Below are 23666 nucleotides of genomic sequence, written 5' to 3'. Positions count from 1 at the left end.
AATTTCATCAGATAATAAGATTTTGATGATTGACTGATGATATGATATGATGAGGACTTTAAGCAGTTGGATAAAACGATGAACAGGGTCAAATCAATGTACAGTAGCTGGTTATGATTGTTCACTAAACAACACAACACCAAGGGGACCAGTTGCAGCTTTCTGAATCTGAAATTGAAAACTACATTTCTATCCGAAATAGTTTAGTGATTTCCAAGCAAAACTTTTATGAGACTATTCAACAGGTGGACATAAAATTAAGGTTTCATAAATGACCAGATGTGTCAAGAGTCATGTGGGAACGCTGACATTTCACTGTGGACAGGAGAGGTAGAGGTAAGAATGGAGGAGCGAGAGGAGACGGTTAAATAATTAAAGATAAAAGCAAGAAATAAGAGAGTAATTGTGGAAAACGAAAGTGAATTTTAACACCAGGAAGAGTTCTGGTGTTGTGGCGTTAAACAGAGAAAATGTGGCATTGGAGCTCAGCAGGGACACACAGCAGACTCTTCATTTATTCAGCTCTCTCAGTGCTACACCTCCACTGTCTTCTTCTTCACTATTTCCATACAAAGTGCACAAATGAATGATTTACAGCAGAGGTTATTTTAACAACACGCACACATGCACACATACATTAGCGCAATTGGGTTCTAGCCTCATATCAGATTGTACGAACTGAAATGATTTGGAGTGATTTATGAAAAGGTGTCAAATAAGAGAACAGAGGCGATGAGAGGTGGGTGGAGAAGCTGGGGATGAAACTCTGCGATGGTGTGATCAGAGAAAAGGTGGAGGAGAGAGAAAAAAACAAAAATCAGCGTCCTAACTCGTAGCAGCAGAACGTTTAGGGAAAGTTTTGTGACCTGACGCCTAACTGGAGGACAAACTGGAAAGATGTGGATGAGGGGAGAAGTGGAGATGGGGAGGCCTGCTGCTGTCCCTGTGTCATTACTGTTCCACTTACAATGGTCCACTTTTCTGAAAGAGGAGGATTAGAGGAGGAGGTGGAGACTGCTGACACAACCCGCCCTCGCACTGATGATGTGACGAGCCGCTAACAGTTCCAGGGCAAAGTTCATCTGATGAAGATTAAACAGGAAGTGGATTGGGGAGGGGTTGGATCAGGGAGAAGCGGAGGGCTCTGATTCAACCCTGTGTCCCCATTAACGATTTGTCCAAACAAAATAAAAAAAAAAAAAACACCTCATCAACAGACCCTGTAGAGTCCTCAAGTCTGTCTGCCTGGAAAAAAGACACTTCCATCAGTGCAGTGTCAAACTGACTGATCCTTCACAGAAGCCCATACGCACTCTCAGTGCCTCAGCTCGAGTCTGTATGGGAGCAAAGTTTGGTCAAATCTCAAATAAACACTAAAAATAATAACAAAAAACTAAGTTAAGCTTCCGGTTTTGGAGCTCGGTCCTTCAGAGAAAAGAGTTGATTCAAGCCAATCGTGAGGCTGAGCAGCAAACCCACCGTCTGTCTGATATAAGCAGAGAAGACAGAGAGATCCACAGAGAGTCATAGAGTAAAACGCAGAAGAAGAGAGGGAGACTCAGCGACCTCTCCAGCTGCAGTGGTCTGTGCCCGAGGCTCTCTCTCCGTCTCCTCTGGTTGACGTCTGCAGTCCAAAAGCAGTTGAGTTTGTAGAGCTGAATATAAGTTTGTCCAGTGTTCAGGTGGGTGGGTTTTTGGGTGGAGCCCCCCTGGTGCTGTGGAGGAGGAGGAGGAGGAGGACCTGTCTGTCTACCGCTGAGCCGGCTCGCTGCCAGGCAGGGTGATGTTGCCCAGGTGGAGGACAGGAAGCGGGTGAGCCTCCGTGTTGAAGACCCAACTCTCCAACGGCATCAGGTCGTCGCTGGAGAACAACAGGTACAGATACCTGGGGGGGGGGGGGGGCGGGTGGTGGGAGGGATGTATGTGGGGAAGAGGGGGATTCACGGAGGGAGGATGAGAGGGATTGGGTAAGAAAGGTGAAGAAGAAGAAAGAAGTGAATGACATCACTGCCACCAAAAACTCAAATCATTTCTGCAGATTTGTTAAAGAACAGAATGTCAGCTTAAAAGGTTTCTCAGTTAAAACAATGAAAACAACAGATGCAGTTTGATGACATCATGAAGTAGCGTGGGATCATGGGAGTTGTTGTCTTCATTGTTAAACAACCACCATTGCTGTTGAAAATCAGGCAGAAATGTTCACGGACGAGGAAATGTTTGAACGTTTTAAATCAGTTATGTTTAGTCTCATTTGTCAGCTTCCTTCCTTGCTCTCTGACAGATCATCTGATGTTTCTCCTGAAGTTATAACGTCAGCGACCAAATGAAATGCACCGTTACCTTGAATAAATTAGTTGAACATTGTTGGAAACATTTATGATATTGCAAGTACAAAAGTCAACAAAATATCTAACAAAGATGTTACATATTATATCTTTTAAAGGTACGGGAATCTCAAAGTTCTGAATTTGTGGCTGAATAGCATTAACGATGAATGCCATCATCTTCTAGGAATGTTGTTACATTGCTTCTATGTCATTTGTTTAACTAAACATTCAAATCTTTATTTCCTGGTTGCCATTCTGGATTTGAAACCAGTTTGGATCCGTCAGGTCCAAGCACAGATCGGTCTAATAGTATTGGACAGTGCACGACTATTATCGGTGAAACATTTACATTTGTCTGATTTTCTGTCAACAGAGTTTATCCCAGGTTACAGAAAAAGGAGATTTGTGTGTGGCATGACTTTCAGACACAACTGTAAATAAAACCGTGTGGTGTTGTGAACACTTTGGTGTGAAGGGCGGCTCAGTCTTCTGCTCTCTGAGGGTTCATCACGGTCATACATACAGTTTATGACTGTGGGAGTCCTATTATCTTTGCACTGGTTGCTACGTTCCTGTGTTGCCATAACAACCTACACCACAATTGTCTTTTTTGCAGTCATTTTCATCTTCATTTAATTTTCTTTCATTTTTCTTGTTTTATGTAAATGAAATGCTTTTCACACCAGATATAAACAGAAACAACACATGTATCTTCACTGTAAATATGGAATAAAGGTAATTCTAAATCAAGTTTATAAACCTTTAATCTTTACTGCCTGTGTGATGCATTATTGTGTGCAGACTGCAGCTAATGGAAGGGTTAATTAAGGATTCAGAGCTTTGATTTACAACCTGCTCACTCGCTCTGTAATTCTTTATCATTAACATTAAAATAAATCTGACAACCACACACAGCTGTAATTAAGTTTCACATTTCAACAATTATCATTAAATGATAAAGTCGAACTCATGATTCACAGAGTGGATCAACAGGAGTTTGGACACTACATCTTCCTGCTGGTCAGTGTGACTGGCAGCCAATCAGCAGCCTGTTTTGCACAGAGTTGCTGCATTGCTTTGATGTGACTGGCTGGCAGCCAGCAGGGATAAAGACTGACAACAGATACACACCAAAGGCTGCATAACACTGAGGCTTTCAAATGTCATCGTCTCACAAAGTTAGCAGCCAGTGTGGCGGCTGACCTTTAACGACTTTTACAGCAAAGACTCATTTTACTGCTGGTTGATGCTTTGTGAGTGTTAATTTGAAACACAGTGAAGTTAAAGATGGAGGCCTCCTGCTCACACAGAGCAGCTAATAAAGCCCAGTTTTCTCTGGTTTATGGTCTTTATCGTCTGCATCTCTTACACAGTTTGACTGACAGTAACAGCTGTGTACACTGAATCATATTGGCTCAGTTCACATGTGCAGTACTGCCAGGACAGGATAACTCAAAGAGCTGCCAGCAGGGGGAATCAGAGAGCCACATTAGGCTTCATTTAGCCCTCTGGGTCAATGTGTGCATACAGAGCCTCCTCTCTTCATCCATCAGTGATGATGATGATGACATCAGTGCCGCCCTTTACATTATCTTGTACAAAAAGTAAGGTTTCTGTGTTCATGTGACTGGCTCTATAACAACCACATGAAAATGTAAAAAAATAACAACAGATGAAGATTAATTAGCCAGTAATATGAATCATAAAGCTTCTTTTCAAAGGCCCTAGATCTCAATAATTTAAAACGTCGTCAGTCTGTGTTGGACCTTTTGTCTCAATACAAAGGCTTCATTATGTCACTAAGTAGTTCTGCTACAGTAAAATTAAAGGGAGTATGGAGGAGTCAGGAGCACACAGTGAGCGGTTAGATCCTGATCCAGCTCCTCTCACTGCACACGGCTGGAAAACTAAAATCAGATCGCAGCTGATCATGTCATGATGGAAAAAGACAAACTATTGACTGACTTCTCTGTTAAAACACATCACACACCAACCGTTTTTCTTACAAAGTAGCTGCTCAAACAGTGTTTGGTGTGGTATGAACCCTCACAGTAATCTAACTACATTCTAACTTTAATTTGACTTTTAGTTTTTTGTTTAAATAAACTGAACCCTGTTGAAGGTCTCTGACTGACATAATGCTGCTTTTACGTTTGGAGAGAGATTTTTTTGCTCCTTTATTCTAAAAAATAATTCTACAACATATGAGCGAGTAATTGTTGCAATCACTTTTCACTGACAAGTCCTTCAATCAGCCACTCCACCACCCGCCCACCAAATCATTGTAGTAATCACAAAAGTGATTAATTCATCAACAAAGGTACTGATGATTGATAAATCAAGGTAGATGATTAACGTATTAACGACTTACTTGAGCGTCTCGGCCAGGAAGAAGCTCTGTTGCACGTCGTCGTAGGTCGGGTTGGAGGAGTAGACGTCCTTCACCCCGGAGAAACCTCCGCTCACCCTGCAGTACTTATCAATGGCCTGGAGGAGAGGAGGGAGTGGAATGAATAGGAGAAGAAGAAAGGGAGGGAGAACAGAAGACGATTAAAGAAAATGGGAAAGGGGTGAAAGGAAAAGGGAAGGAGGAAGGAAGTTAAAGAGGAAAGAAAGGAAAAGAAAAAGGAAACGTGAAAGTGGTGGGGTAGAAACGGGCAGAAATAGAAAAGGAAGGATGGAAAAAAAGGTAAAAGAACGATAAAGTGATCACACAGAGTAAGACAAAGACAAGGAGAAGCCAAAGAAAAAGGGCAAAGAGAAAAGGTGGGGGGATGGAGAGCACAATTTTAATAAGCTTTCAAAAGCATGCTCTAATTAATTTCTTTGCTAGTGACAGATTAGTGCGAGTCCTGGGGAGACACATACAGGAAACAGCAGCTGTAGAGAATGGGAGGAAAAGAAGATTACCACAAATGCCTCGCCCTGCCTCCCCTGCATTTACATTTTATTCTACAACATTTCCTCTTCATCCCTCATCAACCAGAAGCAGCTTCACGATGCATATGAGGGAGCTGCTGAGTAATGGTCAAGTTAAAGTTTTTATTTAAGCGAGGCAGAGTCCGTGGCGCTCTCTCAGGGGTCATTTTTACAATCTCATCAGGCTGCCTTTCAACCATCGTCTGCAGATTCACAATGACTGGCAAAATGAGAGCTGATTGGAGATTGTTAGATGTTTCTTTCTAAAAATGCCTTTTGTCCTCTGTGTTTAGGCTGTTCTCCTTCCTTTTTTACATTTACTAGCAGTTCTTTTCAAGTCACACAAAAAGACACATGATGTCCAGTCTTTTTACCACAAATTTAAGCAACTTTTGTAGGTGATTTGAATTGTGATGTAAATCCCCTCTATGGATTTCTGGGGTTTTATCTCCCACCCTCCAAACACAACAAATGTAATGTCAACGACAACAAAAACACCAAACAGCCAGATAGATAACAGCAGAGCCTGGGACCACTTATATGACTATGTCTGCTTAAACAAACACAAATCAAGTGTTGTTAGTCAGAAAAAAAATGCTCGCCTCTGTGTTACTATGACAACAAATACTGCAGAGACAGCAAATGATGATTTTGTTCAAACAAAAACCTAATTTAACATCAACTGCAAAATCTCTGTTAAATGTGAGCAAAAATAGAGATAGTATATAAAGTATTTGTAAACACCCAACAGCCCAACATTAAAACCACTGACAGGTGAAGTGGATAACAATGATCATCTCGTTACAGTCAATCTGTTGATCTGCTGGGGAACATTTGGTTCTGGCATTCATGTGGATGCCACTTGACAAACACCACCAACACAAACACTGTTGCAGGTGTACAAGTACACCCCCTCATGCACCAAGCAGGACAACGTGTCCTGACACACCACAAAAACTGTTCAGGACCGGCTCGAAGAACGTGACAAAGAGCTTTAGTCATCAACCTGATGCCCAAAATCACCAGATCCAAATCTGATCAAGCATCTGTGAAACGTGCTGGAACAAGTTTGATCCATGGAGGCCTCATCATGGATCCAGAGACCATGATCTGCAACTGTGTTTGGGTTGGTGGTGCGTGTTCCACATGAATGCCAAGACCCAAGTTACTTTGACAAATCATTTAACAGGGGTGCTCACCTGCTGAGGATTTCTGAGGATTTGGCACTCAGCTTCACAGTGAAGCTGAGGGTGCTGATTCTTTATCTTTTCTAATAAGCACATCACGCTGTGCTACAGACGTTATAAAGAGGGGAGACAAACTATTTCAGACCTTTTGAATAGAACATTTAATGGAAGAATAACCTGTGGGAAAAATGTTTTAAACCTTATTTTGGGGCAAAGTCACCAACCTTTTAAGCAGTTTTATCAGAGTTGACTGCTGATTCTATATGTGTTTTAATCCCAGTGATCATAGAAGGTGAAGTTGTGGCTCTCTCCCCATTCATTTAAATGTGGTCTGGTCTTGTTAGCCTGAAATATCTGCACAGGAGTGCTGCCAAGATGACTGCTGAGTGGCAAGACATAAGACATTCTTTTGCATAAAAGAAATCTGACTTCAGTAACATGCTCTCAAGTATACCTGTTAGCCCAAATGAGAAATCAGTGAGCCAAACAAACCCAGAAAAGGTCTTATTTTTAGATTTAGAGTTATGGCTATTCTCCCCAACATCTCAACAATGCCCTGCTGCAAATGTCAAGTGCAACAAGTAAAACAAGTCAAATTTTTGAGCAGGTACTTTCCTCGTCTACACACAAGTAAGCAATGCCTCATCAAAAATGCAGCAATGGTCCAGCTGGTGATACTGACAGTGTGCTATTACCTGTTTGCTCTATTGATTTACAATGAGGACTTGCCACAGTGAAATTGGTGGCTCCATAAAAATTCTGGCTGCATAACACTTCTGCTCATACCTTATCGGCTTTCACTATTAACGCATGTAATTGAAAGCATTATCTCTGTCCTTGTCTTTCAGTCTCTCAAACACACACACACACGTCTTCTCCCTCCATCCTGTCCTCGAGCGACCATTTTGCTGTCAGCACATTTCAGTCTTGAAGAGTTCGGGCCGTAATTTCTGTTATTAATGGGCTGCTGCGCCCAACACGTGTTTGCCCTTCTGGATCTGCTCTGCAGTATCCCACAACAGCCTGTGCGACACACACAAACATCATGCACACTCACACACCAATATCTAGTAGCATATTGGTCATTTTGTGTGGGTGCTTAAAGGACACTAGTCTTTTCTCACTCAACCAAACGCTCAACAGTCTGGGATCTTCTTACTGGGTTACAAAATACCCAGTATATCTGTAACTGTCCCATAAATGCAGAGCTAACACACACATAGACACACTCACACACTCGCCGACCATCTGTGGTCTGATATAAAGTCTACCTGTAGGAGGAGGAGGAGGAGCAGTGTGTCTGCAGCTACTAAGTGAGGACACATTTCACATTACAGGAGCTGGCTTCACCTTCACACATTCTGACACACGTGAGTAATTCTGCATACACAAAAACACACGTGACACACACACACACACACACACACACATGCAGACATACACAGCTAAAAGGCAAGGCAGTTTTAAGGGCTGCTGTGAAAGAGGAAGCATGACAAACAGATGGATGAAGCTGTGGTACAGGGGGGAGTGTGTGTGTGTGTGTGTGTGTGTGTGTGTGTGTGTGTGTGTGTGTGTGTGTGTGTGTGCGCGTGTGTGTGCGTGAGTGCGTGCGTTCGAGAGAGACAGAGGAGCTGAGGTTTGAGGCAAAACAATGTTTCCACCCAGAGTACCTGGAACTAAAAGGTTCCTTCAGCTGTTGTCTGTGCTTTCACTGTGGTCTTAAGACCCTCTCAGATTAGGGAGATTAGTCCCGTGGCATATCAAGAAGTGATGGCTATTTTCACCCTTTTTTGCGCGGGATAATACAAAAACAATTCTGTAACTCTGTGCTGATGAGTAGAAGCACAGTGAACCTCAGACAAACTGGTTTGCAGCAGCACCTTTTCAAATAATCGTGGCTGAAACAAAATGCGAATACGTAGCTGTAAGCCCCACGCCCAAATTTTCTGTTCCTGGCCCCTGGGGTGGAAACACACCTTCTTGAAAGGCTGAAAGGCTCCTAGTCCCTGGGGAAAGTTCCTGTGGTGGAAACGCGGCTATCCAGAGAAGATCACAGATGTTTGTGAGTACTGTGTGTGTATATGTGTGCCCAACAGAGGTGAGAGAAGGATGTTCAGCTTTGTGTGATCATGGACAGAGCCTCATCTCGCATTCGAGATGGCCCAAATCTATAATAAAGACTGATTCTAGGCAGGTTTTGAGAGGGTTCCCACTAACAAAATAAAAGTACATTACGATAAGGTCGATATGTTTACTATAAACACTTTGCTTTCGAGTGCTGATGTACACTGTCCTCTCATGATTGGAAAATGGAAATGGAGAAGCTACTTACAGCTGGAAAATGGTAGAAATGGTGGTGAGAAAGCTCCAGAAAACAAAAAATATTAGATATCTATCTTTTTAATTGTATTTGTACTCAAAAAAAGAAAAAGAAAATCCTAAATCTGCAGAAAGTAAAGGTAGTTTTACTGCTCGACTGTATTTTTGGTTTCTCTTAATAAAATAAAATAAAAACAGCATTAAATGGAAACAATTCTCAGTCAGACAGCAAGTTAGACTTTATCTTTGTCTTTCAATTCAAATGCTGTCTTGAAAACTCTGACTTTGTGACTTCTGAATATCAATGTGCCAAACAGAAATAAAACTAGGCAGCTAAACCAAATAAGCTCAGTTCATCATATAGGACCCGTCAGCTGCTTTAGTATGTATGTATACTGCATATGCCGTACTGAATAATGCAAGAGAGGCAAAGATGAGCCCTTCAGCAACAGCTCTCTTTAGTGTCACTCAAACTCGATACAATCACACATCATAAACACACTTGCCAAGTATTTGTTTGGCATATTAGCGGGTATGCACTTACTCCCACTCTGAAAAACAAAGACAAGTAGTTTCACTGCTTAAAAATGGAGGAAAAAAGGTGACAAGAAGATTGGCAGGAGAAAGAGAAGAAGGAGAGTGTGAAAAGAGTCGGAGAAGGAAAAAAAAAAAAAAAAAAGCATGATGAGCAGGCCGGCTGAGATTTAGACAGAGAAAACACATCAACGGCTGCATAGAAGACAAGCTCTTTAATCCTCTGTCAGAAGGAGTGGAGCAGGGGAGAGAAAAGGAGAGAGAGGGCTTTCATTTCTGTTCTACTTTCATAAAGCTTTTCATATCCAAACACAAAAGGAGGAATAAATAACTAATAACACCTGAAAGGCTCGCTGGAGTTCTCACATCCACCTACAGGCAAAGGTTTCTAACACAGGGAAACACGCAGACACGTAGAAAGAGTCATTCTCTACATAACGTGTGATTATTACGGAAGGAATCCATATGTGCTGTATGTACTGTAAGATCAAATCTTGAAGAAGAAACTGGGAGATACATACAGCACAATGTTTAAATACTCTGAATCTGACACAAAGCAGTTAATATAATATACAGTATACTGAGGAGTTTTGACATTTACTGATCAACACCCAAACCAAATAAAGGAGAGCTTGTTTAATATTCAATCGTCGTTAGTGCTAAAGGGAAGGTCTGCAGGAATATGAACCTGCCATTCATCTATGGTCACATGACTGTGCTTGTGATGCATCAGCTCAGGCCACAAGGGAAGCTGAATGTTCTCATATATCTAAGTGCCTCCAAGATCAGTGCCAAATTCATCCACAGCTCTACTTGGCTGCCTGTACTTTCCTATCCCATTCATCAAGGTAGTCACCACTAATGTATTCTCTGCTGTGGACCTCCAAAAACTAGACCAATACTGTATCTTCCCACTTTGGAAAATGTACTTTGGATAGGTGGAATAGATCTGAAGAAAGTCTGGGCTTAGTGATCTTCAAATGTTTCTTTGACCAAATGTTTCAAGATGCAGAAAATACAACTTTTTTAAAACAGCTCAGCATCATACCTCCAGACTTATAACTGGGACTCACTACATTTTCAGGTTGATTTTGCTTATCATTATTAGACTATACTTCTGATAAACCCCACTGAATTTAGCTATTTGTAACCCATGTCCCTCTTCTGTGATGACCTGTATGCAACTTATGTCAAGAGTAAGAGCTGATTCATGGAGTTAGGTTTTCCATCAACCTTTCCCTGCCGCATGACTGCCCTTCATGTAACAATGAATTAATTTACATGCACACTAACATTCAACTATTTTTCCCAATTTGGTAATATTCTGAATTTTATATGGGTCATGTAAACAGCATATTCAGTTTGGACATTCTCAGTAAGGCTTTATTTCGAGTTTAGTATTTTCCATTTAAGATATGAGGGACATGCCTATATTATTTGGGTTTTAGGAGTATTCTTTGGTCATGTATACAGCACATTCAGAATATGCATGTCAATTAGGAATTTCATGGCAATTTGTGACACACAGCCTCCTGTCAATTCATGGTCAGTTCTGTGTGATACATGGAAGCACTGTATACAGTACATACAAATTAGCCAACAGTTTGTAAGGCTGGGGTAGAGATGCCCAAAAGAAAAGCCCAGATTTCTGGTGAGAAGGAGGAACATGACTACTTTTATACATTATGAAAGACTTGAATATCACCCAGATTTTGGATATGTGAAAATATTGCAGTGCTGACCTTCTCAAGAAGCTAGTTGAACGAGTGCATTAACACGGTCAAACAAGTAAAACTGAGAGGAAATATAAGAAAAATGGCACAACTGGCTCCAGCCATTCCAATTATATTCATATTATTATATTCATAGACAACATGCTAATGCATGTTAATCGGAGCATGCATGGCTGAATGAAAACAGAACTTTTAATGGAATATCATTTTCACTGGTTTCATTTGAACTGCTGTGTAGGAATACTGTTTTTTTCTGAATAAAAGGCAGAAAACTAAATATTTTGTGCATGTAAACATATGCAAGGAGCGCTTGAGCTTCTTTTTGTTTGGGAGAACAGGCTCTCATACTGTACTTGCTCAGAGCTGCAAAGCAAATCCAACAGATGTCTTATCACATCGTCCCTGGTGGTTCACATTATACAAAGCAATGCAGACGTCTGTACAAACTGCTTACAGTCATTCAAATCAAAATGAACATGGGATTCAAAAAAACATAATGTAGTAGTTTATGCACGTTATTTACCTGTGCTGCCTCCCAGCCCCACTGCCGATATTTGGGATCGTGGGTGAACCTCCACATGTACCAGTATGTCTCGATCACCTCAGGCCGCAGTATGTAGTACTTCTCATTCTGACGTACAGCCACTGCCTCCAGGCCACTGTCGAACTTAAAGGCCTCCGGGCCGAGCTTCAACACTTGAGGGAGAAGAGAAAGGTGGAGGTAGAGAATGGTAGAGGAAGGAAAAATAAAGATGGAGGGGAGAAGAGGCAACAAGAGAAACAAGAGGGATAGAGAGAGGGGGGAGAACAGAAAAGAAAAAAAGAATGTGATTAGGAGAGATAAAGAAAGAAAGTAAGGAAGGTAAAAAGGCAGAAAATGATTAAGAGAAGAAAACAGGAGAGACCAGATAAACATTATCTTTTGCTCTTTGTTTGTCTTTATGGTTCAGTTAATACTGATTACAGGTCAGAGCTGGTAAGAATTAGTGCCTGTATGAGTTTGTGTGTGTGCGTGTTTGACAAAGCAATAAATAGCCTCCTACAGCACTAAGTTTATTGAGTGTTCATGTTCTTACAAAAAGTGTGTTTTTTGCCAATTAAATGTGATAAGCATTAAGAGTCTTACTGTCGGAGATTACTGAGAATCTGAAGAAGCAGTGACGTGACTGTCTGAGGGATTTACACACACTCACACTCCCTCTCACACACACACACTCTCGACGGTTGTTGTGAATGAGTGCTCATTAAGAACTAAGAGGCCAACTTCAGACAGTCTGACCGTTGCTATCAAACTCTCGGCCAACTAACCAGAAAGTTCTCTCTCTCTCTCTCTCTCTCTCTCTCTCGCTCCCTCTCTATCTTCATTTGTTGCCACAGCAACCTCTCGTCTTTCTCAGAGCAACCTCACACACACATGCACATGCAATCATAATGCAGGATCACACAATGCTGTTTCTTTGCTGCCAAATATCGATTCTCCTCTGAAAACATCCAGAGCAGGTATTTTGAAAGGTCTCCTTCGAATATCAGTGATGCATTTAAGCTTCCAGCAACTGAAAGTGTAATACCTGCAAAGAAAATGTGACCAATCGATCTACCAGCCTCTAAAAAATACCACCGTTCCCAAGTGAGCTTCAGTGAATTTATTGTCCTTTAGGTTATTAACAGTGTTTTATAGCTTGTGATCCCTCAAATCACTGTGCTGCTTCACAGATCGTGTTCAGGGTACAAAATAAATCAAATTAAAATGAAAGTCTGGTTTGACATTGAAACACTAGTTAATTCTGAGGTCATAGGAGTGCAATTACTGAGCAGGATAGCAATGAGTAGCTTTCATGGCTTAAACATAAGAAACACCACTGTGGTCAAATAAATATTAATAGTTATTTCAAACATATTACTTCCGTACTCTGATATCATACCAGCTTTAATCACACTGTAAGTATGTGTGTGTGTGTGTGTGTGTGTGTGTGTGTGTGTGTGTGTGTACACACAGCCCCTCTCGCCCTCCTCACCCGTTCTGTCATAGGACTCGTGGCAGGTGTGTGCGATCTCGGCTCCCAGCTGCAGGTAGTGTCCTGCCTTGTCGTCGGGCGAGCCGTCAGCACCCAACGCGAACATGCCGCCGGCGAAGCAGGCCAGGTGGCCCATCTTCCTCTCCAGGTGGCCATTCTTCCACTCACCAATGAATGTCAGACCGCCGTTGGATTTGCGTATCAGGTGGCGCTCGATGGCCTGGAGAAAGGGAGTGTGTGTGGGAAGAAGTGGGAAAAAAGCAGTTTGTTTTAAGTGAGAATGTGTATTGAGGTTGCACATGGAATATAAAGTGCACATATGAATGTGTGAGTGTATTTGTATGCAGGTAGTGATTGAAACGGTACATGAGGATGTGTGAAATGGGTGTGTTTGGGTGAGAATGTGAACATTTGAAGATATAGGGTCAAAAAGGGCGACCGACAGAATTTATTATAGGAATGATGATGGAGGTTATGAATGCAATATTAAGTGTATGTGTGTGTGTGTGTGAATATATTAATGAGGTTAAGTTGTGTGACATTGAGTGCATGTGTATGAGGGTGGGCAGGGTCGAACAGAAGAAAACAGAACAAAGTGGTGTGAGCAGAATTTAAAATCCAGCCACATCCCTCAGCCTTCGCTCTGTAGCATCTGTTCTGCTCCCTCTCTGACACTTTAATGACATCTTCATCAGCTGTACAGCACTGACATCTGCTTCCTGCTAAATCCAACTTGAAAAAACTAAACAAAAACGAATCTGTCTTTTGTAAAGATGGGTGTGGAAAACTGGAAGCGCGGTTAATGTTTGGGAACTAGAAAAGGAAAACTGGTAACAATTACAATGAGAGCTGTTAGTCTTCTTGTGGATAAGTGGTGCATGTTGGACTGGGACTACAGATGTGTGACTATGCAGTTCAAACATAGTAGCTGGGCCTGGTAATATTTCTTTATCTAATTTGTTTTTAAAAATAAATGTGCAAAAAAAACAAAAAACAACAAACTAACTGTTTGAAGTGAAATTCAACCTTGATCAACCTGAGTAACAAGCTGTTAATAAAAAGGCTGGTGATGGTTTATGTCTCTCTGCAGCAGTCTTTTGATACAGCGCAAGAATTAGTGATGCATGATAAATATCAGCCTGATATTGGGAAATGTATATTAGATTTATCTGATAAAGGAACCCAATATGAAGTTAAATTGCTTTCATTGAAAAACAAAGTAGTATAAAGCTTTTTGTGGCTCCAGAGGAAGCTGCATGTCATCTGATAAATCGCCTCCAGTGATGTCACTCAGTGGCTAGGTTGCATTATGGGTAATGTAGGCACCAGGTATTGAAAAGCAGTCCACTGGTCTAGCATTGCACTCCTGTAACACTGACTCATTATGAACAGTTTAAAAACGGCTCACTAAATCGTAGCCTTTCTTACCATCAGGTGTGCATAAACTACAGGTTAGGAACTTCTTTTAAAATACAAAAATGTGAAATTATTGGTTATCTTGTCAGTATCGGTCATGAGAATCAGGTAATAATTGGTTATTGACTAAGCTGAAAAAAATCTGTATCTTGCACCCCTCGCAAGAATACTGTAAAAGGCTGCAAATGCTGTCTTCTAATGGGGGCATCAGTTTACTGACTGTGGGACCAAAGTTTTTTTGTTTTTTGTAATATATAAACAGATGTTTGTTCTCCAGAATATTCACACAGTGTTAAAACTGAATTTCTCTCTGATAACTGGTCAGCAACTGGCATTCGTGGATATACAACCCGGATTCCAAAAAAGTTGGATGCCCCTCTCATACCCAGTCATGACACTACCATCTGTTACCAATGATCCTGTTTACATGTGGAACGTTCCAAACAGGAGCATTACACAACTTCAACAGTCTTTTGCTGCTCCTGTCCCAACTTGTTTGAAACATGGTGCTTCCATCAAATTCACAATAAGCAAATGCTTACAAAAATTAATGAAGTTGAGGAGGTAAAACAACAATTTTTGGGGAATTGGGGTTGTAACTACAACATAAACTCATAATGTCAGCATACCTCGATGGCGTCGTCATAGGTCTTGCGGGCTTCTGTATCCGTCTTGTCTGACATGAGCCATGCCTTCAGCAGGTACTCATAAAAACTGTCCCCAAGTCCACCAACTGAGGTGTGATCTGGAGAGGAACAAAAGAAGAGTTCAAAACAGAGGAGTGGAGGAACATAGAGTTTGACTGACCAAGATAAAGAGGAAAAACAGTGAGACACACACAAATGAGGAAGTCAAAAGGAATTATTCATTTTCTGACTTTGCCACTGATTCCCAGGCAGAGCGGAACATATGGCTTCGAAGGTATCCATCGATGCTCTAGGTGGTTTTACTACTCTTCACCCACAATATACTGGCAGCACGTTCCCTCTCATTTCCCGTTTTGTTTACCCATTCCCTGATGTGCTCACATTTCAGTGTCCCCAGTCGCCCTCATGAAAGTTTACACAGCTTTCATCCTGTCCTAATTTGTAGGACACCACAGAGAGAGGAGTGGACGGAGCCAGCACTCATTCTGATCAGACTAAGAAAATAACTTATTTTCTCCAGAGGACGTTTGGAGCCTACTCAATCTCATTTTTAATGGCACTTTGGTCTACTTCAGGGGAAATTCACTGACCTATAAAATATGATTTACAAAAAAAAAACAAGAAAACATTTGTGCATCCAAGATTAGTATACTAATATGACAGTACAAATCCAAGTCACTACTGTCAATGGAACTTTTCTGAAAATGATTGAGATAATGAGATTACTTTATAATTCTTTAGTTAAACTCCACAGAAGAGGATGAGTTTTCACCCGTGTTTCTACCGAATGGATTTCCAGGAGACTTTGATGGAGGATGGGTTTTTGGCATGGAATAGGCTCATTAACTTTTGCTGTGGATCTAGATAAAGGGACAGATCCAGCACTTATTCTTACTTAAATTGCAAATTCGGACATTTTTTAACGTTTTTGTTGATCTCTCTGGCAATAATGCCAGAATATTGATGAAAACAATCTGGCGTATTCAGGCGTCTGGTGTCTCAGTAACTGTTTGGCCTTGGCAGAGGTGAGCACTGGAGGTACAGAGTGTCATTCTGGTTTGGTTTTGTGTATGACAACTACATCATTTGCAATAGTACACATTTTGTTGGTTTTGCAGGTATATAGGGTTACTATGGACTGAATAATTTAAACAGATTGGTGGTAAAATTCACCAAAATCAGGGAGGAAATTTTGAGTCTTTCCTTTTCCTCTAGCACATTATGATCTCAAAAGTCTAGTATGGGAAGCAATTTCAGATGAGAATAGGTATATTCAGCTCTGATTTCACTGGGTGAGACTGAAATATTCCTCATCCTCGGCGTATAACTATCACATCGGCTCTGTGTAATCATATGGGATATCTGAGCAGATTGCTTTGTGTCTCATCTAAAGAGATTCTTTTCTGTACGTGATTAACATGCCCGTAGGTAAATGGAGAGATACGCAAAGATGGGGAACGAGAAAGATGAAGAAGCAATGAGAGCAATGAATTATTCATCTTTTGTTACAGAGAGAGTGAAACCTCACAAACAGGAGCCGTGAGGGCAGAGTGTGCTGGGGTGTGTGTTCATATCTGTGAATATACATGTGAGTGGCTGAGATGGTATGACTAGTGACTGAGCACTAGTATGGATGAAACACATTTAGAGACAGTCTGTCACTGATTGGTTCAGATTTACTCACAATTGGGAATAAAATCAATTAATAAATGACTTGAAATCCACTTAATGTTATGTAAACGATTCCATTTGGTGGAATAAAACATTTGCTGATGGTGAGCCAACCATAGACACCATTGCATAATTATGAAGGTAATAACAAGTCTGTGTGTGCTGGCATTTTGCTGCAATAACGCTGTACTTTCCACATGTTTTATGATATCCATAACAACATTAGCAGGTGCTCCTGCAGCATCAGCAGCACTAAAGCACTTCCAATGACGCAGACTTTCTCTGGGGTGTTATGGCTTGTATTTGGCAGTTAATGACGCATGTGTTCAAAATGAATGTTATTTCAATAATTCCCCTGCTTCAAATACCACATTCACACTGTTCTATCCTGGGTGGAAAAAACCACCAGACCTAGATGAATGCTGTTATGTTTTGTATTCATCTTGAGTATTTCTGCTCTGCCAGCCTCTGGCAGGTCACCAACCCTCTTCTGGAGGCTCTGTTCCATGTCAAATTATCATACTTGGTTGGAGAGGTACTGAAAGTGGCATGTGGGTATTTTTGAATCTGGTAGCTGAAAGAAAACTACTTTCAAACCCAGCAGTGCACCTTGGTCACCTTCGCTGACAAAAGACGTGTTTGTAGGTCCTATACGTGTCTAATCAGCTTCTATTCACAGTACAGAAATATTCATGGTCAAGTACACAATTTATTTGTCTACCTTCGTTTCCATTAGGGTTAACACACAGAGGGGAAATTGTCTATCAGGACGATGGAAAAGAGATTCTGAGCCTCACATTCAGGAGGAGCGATTATGATTCAGTCCTGGTAGCCAAACAGTGGACCAACTCTTTAATCTTATAAGCTTAGGCAAGTGGCTGGAATGATTTTACCTCACAAAGTGTCTGGGGTTAGTAGTGAGGAGCTCAGAAAGCCCAAAGACATCAGTGTAGAAACCACTGCTACTTTGCTTAGAAATGAGCCATTTGAGGTGGTTTGGATATCTGAACAGGCTGCCTCTCTGACCCTTCCCATGTGGAGGTTTTCTGGGCATGTCCAACTGGGAATACATCCAAGGGATAAGTCAGAAAACACTGGACTGTTTTCATATTCCATCCTAACATGTGAATCCAGGATAAAGCTTGAGTAAAAAAGACATATAATCTACCTTATTTAGCCTGCGGCCACTGTGTACAAGTACTGATAAGCAGCAGAAAATAAATGGATGGAGCCATGTGTAGTGTAGATGATAGATGTACAAAAGTTTAAAAAGTTTACTTATTTTGCAGTAATGAAGCTCTTGTACTCAACGAAAGTGTTGGAGAGGACAGAGGTCCAGTCTCTTTGGATTTAAATTGGAAGTCAATAGCCTTCTGTTCATGCACAGAATAATTCATTAGTAGTAGATCGACTGTAAATCCCCTACATTACAGCAGGAATTATTTCACCATCATACAGCACAATTTAACAGATTTTTCATCACAAAGACCTTGAAAAGGGGGGATTAAGGACAGCCTGATTATTGGATTAGGGCACACATTTAGTAAACAAATAAAAAGGTCAGATGGAGTAAAAATTCATCACCAGCTGCTTTCACTATTTTACCAGACAGGCTCTTTTCCGAGGCACGTCTTAAAAGTTTAATTTGTGTCTTCGTTTTGGTTTTCCTTCTTTTTTGCTTTGTGAATATTTGAACCAGTGTGATAAAATGTCAGTGGTTGACTTTGTTTGAATTATTATGTTGTTATTACTATGATAATATCATCTTGACAAACACTCATTGTTTTTGTCAATACAAGCACCATGTGTGCACACAATGTACACTTTCCTCCACTCACCGTCACATTGTGCACAATTGGACAGGGTAATTTTATATCTAAGTCTCTAACAGACCTTCATCTAGTTTAGAGGCTCTGAACAATCTCATGCCGTGCTCATAGTGCATTGTCTCACTATCACTGTTTGCCAGTCTCCTGAACGACTGAGCCATTGTTTGATTTTTACAATAAATATGTGAAAACACATCTGAAGCAATGGCACATGAAAGAAAAAACACTTGTTCCAAACATGGACCCTGATGTATCACACGGAGCAAAGCACAAATAACAAGTAGAGTGAAATCACAGAAATTGGAAAACACAGCATCAGACCAGGATAAAGATAATACACCACCTACAGCACCAGCTGCCCTTTTACACAAGACAGTTGTTGAATGTAAAGAGGAAAATAACAAGGCAACACAGATTAAAATACAAACTGGAACAGGAAGTGCTCGTTCAAGTTCTGTCTGATCTTTTTTTGTATTTTTCCCTCAACCTTCTACCTTTCCGTTACACAATCACTTCCATACTCTTTCAACTTAGCATCCGCCCACACACACTCCCCTCAACTCCTCTTCTCTCCATTATTTTTCTGCCAATCAAAGGATCAGGGTCATGCAGGAAGCGCCTGTCAATCAAAGGCAAGGTCTGCTGAAGAGGCTTCAAACGCACACCAAACCACAGACAGAGAGATGCATGTACACAGGGAGACATCTTCACAAAGCTTCAAACACACTCTGATTCAAACACAGGTCACAGGCACGGGCTGCTGAGCTAATACTAATAACTTTTGTCTATGTTATCAAGTGCAGCAGTACAGTTTGTTTCTATGCAGTATCCATCCCAATGAGGAGCACAACAGCAAAGGTCAGCCAAGTTTTAGTTTCAACTTTCTAGATCAAGTTATGCACCACACTAGTAATTCTGACTGACAAAGTCATTATTTACAAATCCTGAACAGCTGTCAAATCTGGTGAAGCAGATATTTCTGAAGAAAGTTGATTGTTTAGTTCAAGGTTGTCAAATACTGATGTTGTGGGTTGGCCACCATCCCCATGGCTTGCCTTCAATACCAACCCAAAGCATTGATATTAGACGCCCTGGGCATGAGACCTCAAGCTGCGCGTCTTTTTAAGTTACAACTTTGCTTTTGTTTAGGTTTAATTTTCTGTTTCTCTCATCACAATGCTGTACTTCTGCTCGGCTTGGATAGAGTTAGGAAAAAGCATGGGTTGGCTTAAAAATTCCTCTTTTGGTCACCACAGACATGGCTGGAAAGGTCCCCAACTCTATTTCAAAATATCCAGTGGTGTCACTTTTACCAATGCTGAAGTTGAAAAGCAGTAGCTGAAAACGTCACTTGTGAACTTGTGGATGTGACAATAAATTGCAGGTAAATGGGAGCTACAGTGTGCAGACTTTTTTCAAGTTGACTATATTTCAATCTTCTTTTGGTCTAGCACCTGAACCTCAAACTGCAGTCACCCGTTTGGCAGCCTTGCATTTGTAACTTCACCAACTTCTCCTTCACTTCCTGATGTAAAAGTAATTTGATAAACATGTTCAACTTGGATGTATCTGTGCTTTGCATAACCTTAACTGCTAACATGTCATCCTGGCAACCAGGCTGAGACTCAACAATCACCTATATTTCTCCAGAATTGTTTAATTTCAACTAAAATTAACGATTGATTCAAACTTGTTGAAGAGTACAGAAAAAGATTTATATCAACTGAAAAAAGGCATCGACAGGGAAAAAAAGTGATGGTTCAGATGTCTGGTGTTGTGCGTACTGACCACCGTTTTCCCATTTGGAAACAACTGGGACGTAAAAAGCTTTGTGGACAGGAGTTATGTTAGTCAAGTAGACATCATTTTACTTTGACAGAGCCAGAAAACAGAGAAGGTCCCTCAAAGATGGCGACAAGTGTGGTTGAGTTTAACACTACTACTGTTTCCTATACAAGTTGTATCAGGTCAACTGACAAAACCAATTACTCTTGAAAATTGACAAATGACCCCTTCCAGTTTCTCTCTTTTCTCTTGATTTGTCCGACACAGTGTCAGACTAATCAAGAGAAACCAAATAGAAATTCTGATCATCAGGCTACAAAAAGGCAGTTTCGATTGTACTGTATGTTCCTGCACAGGTGCCCACTGCTGGGAGAGAGAAGGAAGGAATTAAATTGAACCAATTTTAGCTTTATCAAGTTGAACCTCTGTAAAACACAACGTTACAATTAAGATTGAAACCTGTTTCAATACTAATTAATTTTACTATATAATAACCCAGTAATGAAGAAAGGAGCGTCTGACAGACTGTTGTGTGTGTGTGTGTATTTGACAGAGAGCAAAGAAGAGTGTCGGTGAGTAGGTTAAAAAGAGGCAGTGGGTGGTGTGTGTGTGTGTGTGTAGGCAGCGCGGTGTTATAGTAAGACAGAGAAGTGTGTGGTAATAAGGCTGTCACTCACAGCAGGATCTCATTAAGACAGGAGCTCAGCCTCGTTCTCATTAGTCTGGCTTAACTACTGTCTACACACCTACACTCCACAATAGAAGACACACACACCAAAATTTATAGACAGTGGTAACATTTGCACACACTCCCGACACATGCTTCCACCCTTCAAACACTTGACACGTTGTCTCAAACACAGGCACACATTCACATTTACTTCTCACCCAAATATTCAAAATTCAAACACACACACACACACATACACACACCATAGCCAAGGTGACAGACAATGTGACAGGCTGGGTGAAAAAACGCAGTCTCAATTTTAAAAAGCAATTAGACTGTTTAAGAAGATAACAAAAGCTCCAACTGGTGGCTGTTTACGTGCCACAGCGGCTGAGACACAAAAAAACGTTCCAGCCACGGGCAGATTGTGGCTCGTGGTTTGTGTTCATTTAGTGCCCAATATCAGCGCACATAAATCTTTGTAGCCGTGCCGCCTCTGTTCAGTCCTGACAACTCAGTCTAAATGCTCCTGTAATGAATTTAAATGAAGCGGTGTCCCTGTTTGACTCAGTAGTAGTTACAGGTGTTCAAAAATATGTCAATAACAATCATGGTTCGAAAACAACATGTTTCACACGCTGTGGGTTTATCTGAAGAGACACTTTTAATGTTCTTCCATTTTATGCCTTCCTGACTGTGAAAGATAATCATGGTATGGTGACAGCACCGTGAGCAGTGACTGTAGAGGATCTTTGGTGCTGGTTTATTGATGTGTGCACTGTTGATTAAAAACATGTTTAACAAGACAACTGATACAGAGATGTTTGTCTTTATATGTTTGAAACCTCTCCTCTTATTTCTAATTCTAACGTTGAACATGTAAACTTACACTAATTCCAAATCAATCTCAAATAAAAAATCTTTCCACAAGACATCAGCACATACATTATATCCTTGGTGTTGGATTCAACTTGAGTTCTTAAAGGTTAGTCATGACCAAAAAGACAAAATTTAAATTTGATTTGTTTTTCTGCCATGATAGCATCCCCCATCTTAGTATTGTCCAGGGGGATTTTGATAGTTGCATAATCTGTATGAGTAGGGAAACAATAAAATATAAACACAGGCAGATAACTAGCTGGTGTTGAAATAAAATGAAAAACAAATGATGATTTTGAATGAGTGCTACAGTAAAGATATCAAGCTATCTTAATAAGCTTCAACTTTCTGAGTAGATAACAAACTTAACAGAGGCAGATGTCTTAAATCCCTATTTGGTACTTAACCAGCGCTACACAGGTTTAAATAGTTGTGTCTTGTCAGTGTTGTGTCTTGTCAGCTATACAGGGCTATGACTTGCTCCAGTCAGAAGCACATCACAAAAGTTGACAGCGTGTCTCGCAGGAATGCCGGCTATTAGATGCTAGGCAGCTCCTGCCATGGGAAATGCCCACCCAGTGGCTTGAAAGCTTTCAGCGTCTGCACAAATATGTCCAAAAATGTTTTTCTCCTCTTTTGAAAATGGGAAAATGTTGACAGTAACTGCAGTATCATTATATTTGACAAAGTCCATACAACAAAAAAGTTTCCTTCTGTGTTCAGTGACTATTTGAATGAGATACAAAGAGAGCAAGAGAGAAAAAATGTTCCTGACTGTTGAACAATTTGACTCTCAATGTCGCAGTAATGCCTGAAAACAAACAAACAGAAAACAGGCCGATCTTTGCCTGTTAGTTTCATTTTCAACATGTCAACAAGACAAGATTAGATTAAATATTTGGATGCTGCTCTGCCTGTGTGAATACAACGTGACGTCCAGTAATGTTTTTGGTCTGAACAACCCTTGAAGGCACTGGCAAGCACATCAACCACCATTTCATTCTTTTTTATGGTCTATTTTTTTGGCTGATGCAGCGGTTTGTAAAGAGTCTGCATTTTCTTCTTCTGGTAGTGTAGTGCCAACATTATCTCCCCTTTATTTCTGCCGATGGGGGGTCCCTAAATCAAATCAAAACAAAAGACATATGTAGTCTGGGATCATGGGAGTTGATGTCTTTATTGTTAAATAACCACCATTGCTAATGGAAATCTTTCTAAGTGACTCAGACAGAAATGTTGATGGATTTGAAGGTTTTGTTTTATTCACTTAATGTTTAGTCACGTTTCTGACTTTCTTTCGTTACCTTTTGGTAACGTGCGACTAAATGAAGTCCATCATTGGCTTGAGTAAACCCTTGAATTTCTCTGGGTTGGAACACTGTTGGAATCATTTGGGATAATTTATGTAATAAAGGTTTAGTAGTTTTGAGACATTTTATAGCAAGAGTCTATTTTTAAAGCTAATTATCTTACCCAGGATGTGATGCAAAGAGTCAACCAGCTACAGACAAATAATCTGCAGTTGTTGTATGATTGTTGAGACATGATTACTTTATCTCATAATATAAAAAAGGGATTTTTAACCTTCAGTGGCACCTTTGCCTCATTATCTCTGATTTGCAAGAATTATCTACATTCAAGGGCATTTTTGCTCTGATCCGAGGCTCAGACCAAAGGCTTAAGACCAAATACACACAGCAACATGCATTAGATCAATAAATATGTCAGGTGGTCT

The 23666-nt window shown here is 40.7% G+C and overlaps 1 protein-coding gene across 1 annotated transcript in view; it reads right to left on the bottom strand.

The window, feature by feature from the left end:
• Nucleotides 1–473: 473 nt before the first annotated feature.
• Nucleotides 474–23666, bottom strand: part of man1a2 (mannosidase, alpha, class 1A, member 2) — a 139823-nt gene continuing 116630 nt past the window's right edge. Inside the window, exons 10-14 of the mRNA XM_073473590.1 lie at nt 15080–15195; nt 13035–13254; nt 11543–11715; nt 4699–4814; nt 474–1885 (exon numbers count right to left, since the gene is read on the bottom strand). Of these exons, the coding sequence (XP_073329691.1) occupies nt 1750–1885; nt 4699–4814; nt 11543–11715; nt 13035–13254; nt 15080–15195 (761 nt within the window). The 3' untranslated portion in view covers nt 474–1749. The remainder of the gene's footprint in view (nt 1886–4698; nt 4815–11542; nt 11716–13034; nt 13255–15079; nt 15196–23666) is intronic.

This window comes from Pagrus major, chromosome 9 (genome assembly GCF_040436345.1).
Source record: "Pagrus major chromosome 9, Pma_NU_1.0".
In the NCBI taxonomy this organism is placed as follows: Eukaryota; Metazoa; Chordata; class Actinopteri; order Spariformes; family Sparidae; genus Pagrus; species Pagrus major.
Note: the sequence above shows the minus strand (reverse complement) of the source record. Positions and strands in the feature narration are given on the sequence as shown.